The 14,794-nt window shown below is 41.1% G+C and overlaps 1 protein-coding gene across 1 annotated transcript; it reads right to left on the bottom strand.

The window, feature by feature from the left end:
* Positions 1 to 6,245: 6,245 nt before the first annotated feature.
* Positions 6,246 to 13,333, bottom strand: LOC308223811 (uricase-like; the record flags this gene model as incomplete). Its single annotated transcript, XM_080623257.1, has 8 exons — positions 6,246 to 6,383; positions 7,383 to 7,466; positions 7,869 to 7,992; positions 8,514 to 8,700; positions 11,893 to 11,971; positions 12,109 to 12,225; positions 12,987 to 13,205; positions 13,310 to 13,333. 8 exons carry the CDS (start codon positions 13,331 to 13,333, stop codon positions 6,246 to 6,248), a joined length of 972 nt encoding a protein of 323 aa, XP_080479383.1.
* Positions 13,334 to 14,794: the final 1,461 nt, after the last annotated feature.

Below are 14,794 nucleotides of genomic sequence, written 5' to 3' on the forward strand. Positions count from 1 at the left end.
GTTCAACCTGTAGAAAATTCTTTGCTCTTATAATTCTAGGACAAGACTCAGCAGCTGTAACAAAGGGAGCGGCCCCCATGGGTCACTCCTAGTTAAAAATGGCCAAGGCAAAATGTCACGTTAGGCTCTTGCTATCAGTGATTACTCACTAAATGAACTCTTCTATCTTTTCACTGCTTTTTTCAACAGATTCAAATTCTACCAAGTCCTTTACTACTTCCTCTTTTTAAAAAAGGGCATTTAATTGGTCAGTTATCTTCAACACTCCTCTTTTCACTGTCACACTTCAATTACAATCACAGTAAATTGAGAAGCAGAGGGTCTTACTTTCTGCGAGTCTGGGGGAAGCTACAAATGTATTTTTCATTTTTTTAATGGCAATATGTCATGGTTTAAGCCCAGGCTGTAAATTAGAACCGCGCAGTCTACTTCCCCCCCACACACACCTTTCTTCCCTCCACTCCTGAAGGGACGGGGAAGAGAATCGAAAGAATGCAACTCCCACGGGTTGAGATAAGAACAGTTTAATAACTAAGGTATAACACAAATCACTACTGCTACCACCAATAATGATAATGATAAGGGAAATAACAAGGGAAGAGAATACAACCGCTCACCGACCGGTACCTCACCCCCACCCTGCAGTGATCCAGCCCTTCCAGGAACTCTCAGCTCTACATCCTGGGCATGACGTGCTGTGGTATGGAATACCTCTTTGGCTAGTTTGGGTCAGGTGTCCTGTCCCTGCTTCCTCCCGGCTTCTCCTCCCTCCTCCCTGACAGAGCATGAGACTCACAAAGTCCTTGGTCAGGGTAAACATTCTGACCAGTAACTGAAAACATTGGCTTTATCAGTATTATTCCCAGGCTGAAAGTCAAAACCACAGCGCTGCACCAGCTACTAAGAAGAAAAACTGACTGCTGCTGCTGAACCCAGGACACAATATTATCTAAAATATCAGCTCAGGCTGAGTCTGAGCATGACCAGAAAAAACATTATCTCACTTTCTCCACTCTGGTTCTTTACTTCCAAGTCAGAACAGCAGTTCCTTCCTTTCCTGGAAGGAGTTTTGGTCCAACAGTCAGGTAGGAAATTGACTGCATATTTGCATTTCAACAATGTAACCATCACTGTCTCAGCAGGCAGTGGGATGAATTGAGCAGTACAGAGAAAGTCTGTTCTGCTCTCTCACCTTCACCTCAGGGACAATTTACACAGGCAATGGATTGGCTTCTGCTTCCTCCAACAGAACAAGAGGACTTGATTGGTGCTGGGGAATGTCATCCAGAAGAGTCCATCCATGTCCCATTCCGTCACACCAAAGGCCTCCATACTCCTTCACCTCTGCGTTGCTCAGTTTTGACAGCAGCTTTCCCTAGGGGTAGTGCAGATGGCAGTGGCTGTCAACAGCCTGCAAAGGCAGTCTTCCATTGGAATAATAGGCAGACTGATTTAATACATAGCTTTAATTCCTATTGGGAAGGCTGACTTCTTTTCAATATGATAATGTAACAAGTTCATTAAATTCTTTTTTGCTTAGCCCCTATAATTCGGGAATTGTTTGATTTAGTGATGCTCCTTTGGATCCCAGATATGTGTTCAGCTTACTCCCAGAATAACATTATGTGGTAGATGCTGTAAATCTGGGGGATGCAACTGTAACCTCAAACACCTGGAGAGCCCAAGGGGAGCACCATGAAGCCTGTAAGTGGCCCTTTGTTTCCATGTGAGAGTTCCACTGCTTCTGAAGGCTGCTGGTGAGTACAGGAGACCAGTGTTGTATTTATATGCTGCACTTGTGAGCATCTTCTTTAAAGGAGCAGTCAGCAGTTATAACTGCTGCATCATCAGCTGATCTGCTGATAAAGCAACAACAAATGTCTTGGCATTGGCAGGCTTGTACTCATCTCAGGATGTTCTCTTCGTCTTTTCAGATGATTGCTGTAATCCAGCTGTCCCTCTATGAACACTGCAGCACTTGCTACACTGAGGAATGCCCTGACTTTGTAGCAGCTAAATCATATCAAAAAAGGGAGGGAAAGCTCATAATTTGCACTGATGTCTGATTCAAGAGTAACGTTGCTTTATGTTGTGCTGGTGGGGTGCAGCAGGAGGAAGGAAGTAAAGAGTAAGGAACTTGTAGCTGAGTTTGTTTCCCAGCTGGTGGCCAAACCACAGGGAGAAGCGTGGAAGTGAGCGTGTGCCTGGGTGTAGCAATCCTGTTTCACAAGGATACTCCTCTTCTTCCTCCCTTCTGTATAAATACTACATGCCTGTTTGCTGGGCTTCTTTACTTGGAAACATTGCAGGAGTACAAGGCCATTAACACTTGAGCTCATGACTTTTACAGTCAGATGTAGATGTTAATATGGGAATTCATGCCTAATGTCACTCTTGAGGGGTGGCAGAAGCCACCTTTAGTACTTGAGTACTCTGGTTTCTGCTGTTATGCTTCCCTCTGCACCGAAGTTTTCTCTACTCCCCTTATTTTTCTACTTTTTTTGTCCCTCCAGTATTGTTTGGTTTGGGTTTTTGTTTCCAGCTTTGAAGTAGCCAGATGAGAGAGATACATGTCATCACTGATTTATTAATTTTTTTAATTATTATTTTATTTTATTTGACTTTGATTTGTCTGATATTTTTTACTATGAATGTATTTCCCCCCCCTTTTTTCCTCCCCCTCATCTTTGTGCTTATGTTCTAGTGTCTCTTGCCTCTGTTACCTTATGTTCCACTTCTAGGCTGGCTCCCCTGTACACATTTGTCCATTGGGGCCTGGGCTACAAATGCTCATCCCCACAGGGAAGCACTTACTTGCAGCAAAACCTGACCTGCTATGGTCAGCTAACAGGACTGAATGATTATGTTTGCTTCTGCCACACAAGTCCATGAAGTACTCCTCCAGCTCTCTCTGGCAGGCACCTATACGGTATGTGCCCCTTTCCTGGTTCTGTTCATCATTTGTTTTTTTGTGAGCCTGGCAGAAGTGAACTGCTGTCCTGGGGTATAATTTGGTATGAACCTTGAGGAGGACATAGCAGGCTTCAACTCAATGCAGTGGAGAGTTTGTATGTCTGTAATAAATATATGTAACAACTAACACCATCTTGTGTTGTTTTTTATTTGATTGGCATAGATCGGTCTATGCATACATCATCAGATCTAGTAAGTGCAATTTATAATATCTTTTCTATATATATGTATACCTTGTAATATATATGTATATATGGGACCACCCTGCTATGTATGGTAAGGATCAATCTCAGAAAACAGTTTATATCCTAATTATAGTTGAGATGTGAGTTTACATTTTTGATCCTATATCTGGAGATATTTAATAGGTATCCTTTTTAGGTACAGCTGTGCACTTTCAGGAAGAAAATGGTTGGCTGTTGTATGCACACAAATTGCAGAATTCTAACTTCCAAAGTATTTATTTGGGGATTTCTAGCCAGAAAGGGGTTTTTTTTGTCACTTCAAAGGTTTAAATGTGTGTTAGAAAACAGGTAGCCTGAATACATGTATAGAATAATCCAGCCGGTGAAGACAGATCACTTGTACTGACCCTGACAGTGATACTTTATCTCTGTTTTAAATACTGGCTAATGAGTTTAGCTAGTGCATTTTATCTATGTGATATTGGTTGGTTTTGGAGCAAGGGCAGCAGCTGAGGATGATTGCTGTTGGACTGTCCTGGGCAGCTATCAGAATTGAACAGAAACAGAATGTGAAAGAATCAGATGCTAAAATGATTGTTTGCGCACATGAAACACCATATTTCTTGGTAGAAGGCTCCAGGCCCTAGAAACTACTGGGATGTAGCCCAGGACCAGCACGGTTCATGTTATCAGCAAGAAGATGTATTTTAAATGGTAATTCTGTGTTCTGCTAGCTGCTGCTTATTTTCATCAAGTGTAATTTCACCAGCAAAGCATCAGAGTTGCCTCTGAGTAAAACACAGTAAACAACTTGAACAGCTCCTCAGGACAGGAACTGAAACAAAAAATATCTTTCAATTAAAATAATGCAAGTCCATTGTGGAGACTGAATCTAATGAAGGTAGTGGAAACTTGGTCAGGTTTCAGGCCCAGATAAGTCTGGCTAAGTCCCATTTTTGAGAATGATTTATGCTATTGTTATGTGAATCTAATTGCATATGGAAAATCTGGCCTTCTTCCGATTGCTTAAGTACTTTCTTTAGAAGCGATCTGCCCACATAAGTGACTCGAGTTTTCAGTGCTGCATGGAGCTGTGCCGAGATGCCTTTAAAGACTTGATGAAAATCTGCATGTCTGTGAAGGTTTATAGAAACCGCATTGCATGAGCATACATATGTGCTTGTTGCCACAGGAAAGTCTGAACAAACAACTGCTTGCTGCATTGTGTCCTTGTTCTGCCAGGAAGGTTAGTCCACTGTTACCTTACAAGCCCACAAATGAAGCACAAATAGTAACAAAGGAAACTTTCTGCCTAATGCAATAGGCTTCTCATAAGGTAGAGAGAAAGTGGGTTGTGAAGATCTGTCTTGTTTAGAAAGAGGTAAATGCCAAAATATTCAGTAAGATCCTTTTTCATCTGTTTTTCCACCTACTGGTAGTGAATTGTCATTTGGAACAAGACTGGTCAGTTTTTGAGGTAAAACTGGCTGAACTAAAACATATTTCTTTACTTGCAGTGTTTGCATTTATATATAGGTAGTAAATGGTTTAATTTCTTATTTGGTAAATAGTCAAACACGAGTTTGTTCTTTTGATGTTGCTCTTTATTTGCCCTTAAAAGATACATTAATAAATTACAAGCACCTGAAAATGGCAGAAGTAGCAAGACATTAACCCACAAGTACAATACAACACAATCTAACGAGGTATGAAATAACGTCCCTGGCAAAAGCTGAAAGTGTTGTAAATAAAACTTTTGGAATTTGCTAGTGACCAGAGAACAGCATATCTGGGAGAGCCTCACTCTGTAATGTCATTTGTCCTGTTGTTTTTCAGGAGATATCTCAGGCTTGTGAGCAGTGTCTTCCCTTTGCATCTGTTACATCTTGCTCACCAAAGCAAGTTCCTGTCTTGCAAAGCACCTCAAAATGTCACACAGTGCGGGACATGCTCCTCATTTTCAGTGCCTGTGAATTTAATGATTGTACCCAGAGGAATGCTGCAGGTTTGCTGAACTGAGAAGGCACAAAAACAACTGAATTGTGGTTTTCAAAAGTAACTGGGCAGTTCCCATTGGATTTGCACTCTGTCACATGGGATCTGTGAAAATGACACTCAGATAATGAGAACGGCGGCTTGAAGCTGCCAGAAGTTCTGTTTCAAATGTGGTAGCCTCAGTTTGCAAGATGAGAATTGTTGGCTGTATAGTTTTATCTCTATGTTCAAAGTTACCACCTGGCATAACTGAAGTAAGATAGATACGCACTGTCTGTCTGTCTAGCTTTCTCCCTACCCCTCCCAAAAGTAATAGGGTTACTTAGGTTGACTCCTGCCTGCTCAGAAGTCATGAGGAGATTATTAGATTTAGGAAAACTATTTAATTAAACTTAGATAGCCCAAAACCTCAAACACCTCAGGGATTAATATAAAAGTAGTTATATAGTAACTGTATAGTCCGATGAGTAGCAGCAGCAGCCATGCAGTCAGAATACATGCAGAGAAATTAGTCAACAGCTGTTACTATTCACACCTCAAAGGAGATACGAGAGAGACTTTCTTTTCTTTTCCTTTTTCTTCATTTCCTCACAAAGAAATCAGTGTCTGATTCCCTATGCAGTTACAGGGTCAGAACCTGAGCCCTGTAGAGCAGTATGGCATCAAAGGGTCATGACAGGTTATGTCAATGAAACATCTGCTCTTGTGCCTGTATATTCATTTTACTGAAGGATCATTAATAAATAGAATATAGAGAGTTGCTGATTTTACATGACAAAAACATGTTATAGACATTATCAAGTTAATTGTTTCATTAAGAGGTCTGGGAATATCTGGTTTAAAAACTAATTTACTGTAATGTTTCCAGCTAGGATTTCCAAAAGAGCATAGGGGATTTTAATCTGCAAATCACACTGAGATTCAGGGACAGACTTTGATTTGTGACTTCCTGAGGGTCCTTCAGAAATCCTAACCTCAGGAGTTCATAGAGGGAAAAGTAGTCAGCAATGGAAGTGGCCAATAAGGAGTATATGTTGATAGGAAAGCCATACTACTAAGTTTATCAGGAAGGTGTGAGTGTAGTCAAGAACTTTAGTTTCTTTGGGCAGCTGCCAGTCCAAACAGATTTTGCCTTTCATCTTTTAGCATATGGACTTGTGCTTCTAAGAATGTCTTCCTGCCAAGTGTGCAAGCACAGGAGCCATAAGGAGTTTCCACTGGAACCAGAACCTGAGGGGGATGAGCATAAACAGAGAAGTCATTTCTGAGACAGGGATGTGCCAACACCATCACAGCAGAAACTACAGCTGTTCAATTCATAAAATCATGTCCAGGCCCTTTCTTTCTCTTACGAACATCAATGGTAGATGTTGTTATCTCAAGTGAAAGTAGATCTATAATGTCCACCTGAAAGAGCACAAGAGGAGGATAGTGTGGCAGCAAAATCACAAGATTTAGGGAAGGAGACTAGAGCATAAACACTATAGACCACTGATGCAAAATGGAATAACCCAGTTTCTCTCTGTCACACAAGGATAACATAACAGACTTTCAGCTGGGCTTGACTGTCAGCTAGAGCAGCTGTGGAAGGAGGAGCAAATGTATCTCATCACCTACATCTCTGACCCTCCGCCTGATCACAGGCTTATACCTCGTCCGATGTTGGACCAATCTGCTTTGGCTTCTAATGGCTACAAAAACATCCCTTCACTGCTCCTGTAGAGTGCTGGTTTTCAGTCACTCGGTTAGCCTATAGCCTAGCTAATCTGCTTGTAACCCCACTTCACCAAGAATGCTCCCTGGCAGCTCAGTGCTGCCAGCGAAGCAGGAAGAGCCATAGTGGGCTGTCTTTTCACACTACCTGGCTATGTGAAATGATGCCATGATGCATTCTGCTTGGTTAAAACTGCACAGGTTGACATTATAACTGAAAGTCAGAGCACTGGTGAAAACAGGAATGATTTTTCAGACGGTAGTCTCTGTTACAGATCCCTTTGATAGCCAAAGCACTCCCCTGTACTCCTTTAGCTTTTCTCAACAACACAGAAAGGCAATTATCTTTCCTGTGTAATCAGTGTAAATCTCTTTCAGAAGTAAGGTGCAGCTTTCACTGGGCTGGGAGAGAAAATTTGCTCCTTTTAACCCTGTTCTATGCAGAACTGCTGCTATGCCTTAAGGCTGAGTATTTCTAAAGAGTCCAAGCAAGTTGTGCTAGGAGCATTTACTTACTTCTTTGTCATTGGTCAAGCCTAGATTCTTCATGTCTACAACATTATAAAAAGTGTTGTTCAAGACGACTTCTATGACTTGTACCTGAAACCAAGACAATAGATGAGACAATGAATTAGGGGACCTTTTTAGCCAACAGTTTGCCAGTCTTTTCACTCACTGTAAAGAAAAGCAATGCAAACACTTCCTCCTCACCCCCTGTATAGTCTATGGAATGTGTAGACAATGCTGTAGCATCCCTTTCACTTTTACTCATGTCCTGCCAAGCACTGAGTGATATGTTCTCCCCCATTGTGTTCACAGCTAGGGAGCAGCATTGGAACTTCTCAGTGTGTTCACAGTTTTTTCAGACCATCTAGCTGTACCACCAAACAATTTCCAGTCTTATCTAGAACTGCCAGAGGAAATACTAGGCTCATTTTGGTCTTCTCAGTGGTCTGGTTAACATTCATTAAAGTAAAACATCAGCAAGAGGAATGATGATACCTGTGGTACTTTGCAAAGGACGTGCATCTGGATGCAGTTGACAGTTTTCTGGTAAGAGGGTGAATATTCCCCACAGTCAGGTGGCCCAGCAAATGCTTCAAGGATACATTCACGGATTTTGTTCCTAGAGGTAACACAGGTTCTTACAAAACCTTGTATTGGCTGTCTCTGTTTAGATCCATAATGCTTTACTGTGGGTTTGCTGTTGTCCTTGTTGTTGGGATTTTTAACATTTATTTTCTCTGTCTGTTCTGATGAATACATAGCACATGGAGTTTTATGGAAGAACAATTTCTCTGTCCTGTCACATCCAAATCCCCCCCATTCCTCTCCCCTAGCTGTATAGTTCACAAATAGGTGTTTTGCTGAAAGTATTTAACAAATTGGTTGTTTGTTCTCCTGAAGTGCTCTGTATTGAACACTGAACTGTCCATTTAAATACTATCTGTTGGTGCACCATCAAAGAGAGGAGTACCCCCAAAGGGTGTCTCTCACCCCCTGTACAAGTGATAACACTTTCACTGAGATCTGCGGCATTGGCTGGTGCACAGCAACTGCAGTTCTGGCCCTTACACCTGCTGTATTGTATAGAGGGACTTTGGGATCACAGGTTAGATAATAGATACTATTTGATACGATGCATACCATATGCAGTCAAAGTCAAAATCCTTGCATTCGCCATATGACCATTTGCAGAAGAGCTCTCCACATAAAATCCTGTCATTTCTTTCAGGAAGTGTAGTGTGTTCATTTTTACAGAAGCCTTCAAATCCAGACTGTGTTGTCTTCATAAGTTTCAGGTCTTTAATTCCAGCAAAAACAACCAGAGGACCTGTGATCCAAAAACATGAGACAGTATGAGCTCCTTTTTAGGCAGTGAGAAAGAAACCTCTGTGTGCTTACTTGTAGTGACAGCTTCAGAGCTATGAAGCTGTCTCTTCAGGACTCACTCGTGTGCTCCTCTTGCAAGCCTAACTACTTTTAAAAATTACTTTCTGCACACAGATGTTAGCAGAGAGGTAAGAAACAAGACAGAAACTACTGCAATTGGAGCTCAATCTAGAAAACAGAGAATCCCTGAGCTGCAGTCAAGGAGAGCTGAGGACACCCTCTATCTCACCTCCTTGACATGCTTTGGGTTGGCTCTTACTGATGTCAGTTCAGGGACTACTAATTGCTCTAAAGGGAAACTAAATAGGCTACTAGTGCTGCAGTGTACAGAAAAGATGTGATGAGCTTTTTCTAACAACACAGACAAGCCTAGAAAACTCCCAGTACAAAGACTTGGAGCCTCCATCAGAAATTCTGTTGTGAGTTTTGCATCCGTAAGAACGAGAGGGCAAGGAGCCAATGCAAATCCTGCTGTTCAGCTAATTAGCAAGAGCTGGCACCTATACAGATGCCACCCACAGGTTCAAACTGACAGTGCTTTTTCTTGTAGCCACTATTTATAAAATGTGCTGTTGTGGATCACTGCTGCATGCGTGGAGTATCATCTTCCAAAGACCAAGCGGTTAAAAAGGTGTGTTCTGAACTTTTTGTTCTGACAACCCTTTTGGCTGGCAGCTAAACAGTTTCTAGTGGTCAGTTGTTTAATGCACACCAAACTGATAGCTGAAAATTTCACTGACCAGAGCTGCCAAAAAAATGCAGATTCAGAAAAGAGAGACCTTAAGGCATGCAGGCTTATTCAGAGCCTGTACAGATAGTCAGTGTCAGAAGCCTGGGCTGCTGTTTCTGTGCTGCTCTTGGTGCTCACACTACCTAGTTAAAAATTAATCCTTGAATATGTGTGGTGCATAGCAATCCTGCCTTGGACTGGGAAGACTGAGAGACTTGGTCTTTAAATTGTGTCTTTGCAGGAGTTTATACTGGAAATAACTCCACTGTGATTGATATCTCTAAATGACATGATTGTTTAGAGGTTTGGGGTTTTTTTAAACTGCTCTGTCACTGGACATTGTCAAAACTGCTTTTTGTGTATTTTTTCTCTTTTTTTTTTAATGAGTCCAAGAAGGTATATCTATAATTTTGGCTACACCCCCCTGCTATTTACTAAAGCTTTAATAAAATCTAAAGAAGAGACTGTCCTTGGACAGGATATTCTGGGATTTGTCCAGATCTTGATGAATTCATTGGGTATAAGATTGTAATTCAAAGGTATTAATGTATTGTAGATGCTATCAGTGAACCTGGAGACATATTTATCTCATATTCAAATCCATGGCCGTGTTAGAAAAAGCTGCTTGTGATGAATGTTCTACTGAAAGGCTGGCTGGCTGTGTAGGAATCACCCTGAAACTTGCACTGAAGAATATAATGCATAGACAAAGCTTTAAAGGTGAACAGATCCTGCTGTGCTTTCAGCATTTTTTGTGCTGTGTCTTCAGTTGGCAAATGTTGACTATTAAGTTACTTATGATGTTTTCAGTTTCTAAAAATCTCTGAGCCTTTTATCAGCTGATATAATGGCAAAAAATGATAAGCCTATAAGTCTATTAAGTCTCACTGGGTTTCTTTTAATGATGAGAAAAGTGTTAAAAGAGGATTAACTGAGAAATATATTTCTTTGCCTGGCTGATAGGTGCATAGGAGGGTGCTAAAGATAGAGAAGGTTCTCTTATGAGAAAAATAAAACAGATTTGAAATCTTATCTTTAGTTATTGTTCACCTAGGCAGGGAATCCTACAGAAACAGCTAGAAGGCTACATGAAGGGAAGGCTAAGAAGGAAAGGTGGTTTCTTCAGTAAACCTTAAAGGCTTGTTTTGTTTATGTAAAACCTGAAATTGAAGAATTTTATGCTGGCTTTTCAAGATGACGAAAAATTTAATTCAATCTGTACAGCAGCTTTTCAGGAAAGCATAAACTCTTTTTCATGTTTTAAATTCAGGTTTCTTTCGTACCATTGCCCAGAAAACAATGTTTATACTATTAAGGCTGCCAAAAATACAGCAGTAGTTAACATAGCTAGCGTTAGGCTAAGAGACACTGGAGATGCATATGGGCTTTCTCTTTTCTTTCAGTAGGAACACAGGGATGGTGCTCAAATGTGTCTCTCAGGACTTGTGTCCTGTCTGTCAGAAACTGGTCTCACCACTGGTCCTAACCTTGACACATTAGGAAAACAGGGAGAGAGGGTAGGATGGGAAACAGTTCGAAGTTACACTAGGGTAGTAACAGATAGATACCAAACTAATGTCTAAACCCTATAAACCCACTGTGTGAAATGATGTAGTGGTGTCAGCTCATTTCCTAGTAGTCTGAAAGGTGGGTTAAAGGAAACACTAACCCAATGAGATTGAATTTACTTTCTTGTTGAGTCATAGCAAAAAGAGAGGATTTTTACACTTTCTTTGGAATGCAAATTTATGGACAGACAGTTGAGCTTGAAAGCCTGTGTCGTTTAGGTATCATAAAACAATTAGTGAAGCCAAATGGTGCTTTGTTTATGCATGGTATACAAAAATAGTAAGTGCACTCTGAAGTATTTTCATGTGAAAAACTGTTTGCACGTAGACCTGAGTGCTCACCATGTTCAAGCCAGCCTGGTTTGCAGCAATGAAACTGCAGGTTGCTTAGAAATAAAACCAAGGCATGTTGACAGGGTTTTGAAAATAACTGCAAACTAGACAACTGACCTACAGTGGTGGGGTTTCATGATGCATTCTCTGTAGGATAATGATAATAACGAGACTGCAAAATGCAGTATAAGGTAAAAAAGTATGCAGACTGTTCTCAGAATGCTATTAAACCCTGTGACAGCATATAGCACTACTGCTGGATGTGCTGTTGAGCATTATATGTTTAGGATATATACACAAATATGAGCTACATTAGCTCTTCAGCCATGTCTCAGAGATCAAGAACTGCCAAATGAGACTATAAAGGTATTCTTCGTTTTAGACCTCTGGAGCAGTTTACAGTGCTGTAAGCCCTGTAAAACCTTTAGCTATCTCTAAAACATCTTCATATCTCATTGGCAGAAATATTTACAGTAGAAAAAGCTGCAAATTCTTTTCTCACCATTTCGGCACTGCTCAGCTTCGCAAAAGCGGATCCCATTAGGAGCGTATATGAATGAGTGGATGTGGGGAACACCGTTCTGCAATTTAAGAATTTACATTGTAATTTACATGTAAGTAAAAGTGCAGTAAATGCTATTTTAACCTGAAAACAAGAACTAAGAGAGTGATGAATGGCTTCAGAATAACAGATGGAATGTATTAGTATTTTAGATACCTCGTGTAGACGTTGCCATGGTACTTCTTGAACATAGGTTTTGACGTACGCCACTTGGCAAAATGTTGTCATGAAGTGTTGACAGATATCTATAGCGAATTGTTCTAAAGTTGCGATCTAAGACAAAAAAGCAGACTTGTTAGAAAGAAGCAATTACCTCGTGTATGAGAGTAGATTGTTCTGATTGTTGCAAATATTTAGGAAGGATCAGTGTTGATAAAAATACGGATTTCTCTCATTTTTGATGTTGCACACTGTGCGTAGTCATTTGATCAGCTTGCAGCATACGCTGCAAATAACAACTAGAGTAATGTCAGAAATCTCCCATTCTGTAGTACAGCGAGCTGCAGTCCTTGGAAAAACTGCTAGAGAAGCCTTCTGCTTTGAGGATACAATGCTGAAATAATCATAGCAATATTCTGATTAAGCTTTGCAGGCTAAAAGTGAGATTTCATTACCAAGACAGACAATTTACGCTACAGATTGTCATTATGATAGATGCAATTGAGGGAGGTAAGTAACAGTTGACAGAATTAAGAAGAGTCTCACATACATTGAGACCTTCTGTTTAAAATGCTATATAGGAATAATGCAGTAGTATGTGCTATTAAATTTAAGAAGATGAGTCCTCTATGACAGATCTACAAAAACTACGCTAGTTCTGTGAGAAAATAAAAGGCTTTGGAAAACTAAGGAGGAATCCACAGGATAAAGACTGGAGGAGGAAAAATTTTCTCCCAAATCACTGAAGGTCACTAGTGCTGCTTTGACATGTTAATGGCAGGGAGACTATTTTGAAAGTAAAATGTTATTATAACAAACGCTTCCAAATGAAGTCATAAGAAACAGCAAGGTTAGTTAAAAAAAATAAAAAATACCCCATTTTTCTTGGCCAACACAAGGACAATATTCTTTATGGTGTCTGTAGGTATCACAGCAGAGTTGTTTCCATTCAGGTACTCATGACAAGAAGTCAGCCGGAGATGTGTGCACACTTCCACTTCTTTAACAAAGTGCTTCTTCCCTTCTGTATGAAGGCGAAGGAACTTAATTGTGTTCTTGCCATATTCGCAGTTGAGGACTTCTACATCCTTGATCTGCAGAGAAAATATATCACAATTGTAATGGAATTTGGTGGAAGCCTGAGTTATACTCAGTCAATGAAACAAACAATATTTATGGCCTTCACTTCTGTGGTTACCTGAGATAATGGAAATATTTTCATTATAAATTGCAAAGTCCTGATGGGAATCAGAAATGCTTTTGAAAGCTATTATTATGTTAGTAGCAGCTGTGATAGAGATTTAAAATTTTATAGGGGACAGATCATATGTCATGAGTAACAGTAAACTAGTCTGTCTTGTTCATCATCTTTGTGTTAGTCCTGACTGTATAGACCTTCACTGAGTCTCTCCTCCGACATCTGTTTCTGAACCCCACGTGTCCCAGTGCACTCAGTTACCACAGGTGCAGCAGTGCAGAGGGCAGGCAGCATTCACACCCGTGACCCCACAGGCAGTCTGCCAGGCCAAGGCTGCACCTCTACAGACATTTCCTGATGTTCCCTGGCACCAAGAACAAATTGTCTCCACCTCTGGCTCCCAGCTCTTCCAGCTGCTGCCAGGCTCTGCTTGTGCCATGTGCTCAGCCCTCCCTATTTTCATGCAGGGGTAGAAAAGTTTGGTAGGTGTCCTGCATGGCAGAACCCTCCATTAGCAGGCATAGCCCAGCAGGCACTCCATGTCCCTAGGGCTGCCCTGCATCATGCACCTTGGATGCACTGAGGCCGAGTGGAAGCAGTGAGTACCAAAGCAACTCTTCTGTGAGGGGTGCAGAGGTGAGCAGGAGTAGGTCCCAAACAGAAAATGGAAGCAGCTGTCACATGCTTGGAATGTTGTGTATTTTATTACCCCCTCTGAGCATGCTGCAGTTTCCAAGAGCAAGAAGAAAACACAGGCCGAGCTCGGCTGCTTGAAAACATTTCCTCACAGCACAGTTCTGATCTACAAAAGGGATCAGAAGTGAGTCTGAGTGCTGAAATTCAGGCCTTGATCAACATCTCCAAAATCTTGGCTTTCGGAGATCGCTGGTTATGCCTGTGCTAAGCCCTATTCAGTTTTATCCTGCTGCTGTCAAACACCCCCCATTTACACACCTGTTACAGTGTTGGAGAGGCTATACTAGAAAGGAGATAAAATACTTCAGAGGTTGTGAGGATTTCTGACACGCTAAAATATCCAGAACTTGCTGCACTTGATTTTCCCTAAGGCTGAAATATCCCATACTTGGTATCAACATCTTTTAATGTAAATCATCACCTTTTAATGTAAGCGTAACAAGGAGGGAGAAAGAATACTTTACACAGCAAAATATAAATTGAGGCTTTTTATGTGTGAGTTGCTAAAAGCTTATCAGATGTAAAATAGCTCAATTCAAGCATGTTTGTTCCTAAGAGACAGGCTGATGCACTTAGAAGATAATTTAAAAAACCATATTAACTAATTGAAAGTAAATTGCTGTGGCTCAGAGCATTTCTCTGCCTGCCAGTCCCTGCGGGCTCAGTCCCCACGGGCTCAGTCCCCACGGGCAGATGAAGGCCCCCAGAGCTGAGCACAGCTCAGCGCTTCACCAGAAACCATCTTTGCGGAAGAGTACAAAGCTGCACTGGCTACAAGGGCTGGTGCAG

Source organism: Psittacula echo (assembly GCF_963264785.1).
Source record: "Psittacula echo genome assembly, chromosome: 7".
Lineage (NCBI taxonomy): Eukaryota > Metazoa > Chordata > Aves > Psittaciformes > Psittacidae > Psittacula > Psittacula echo.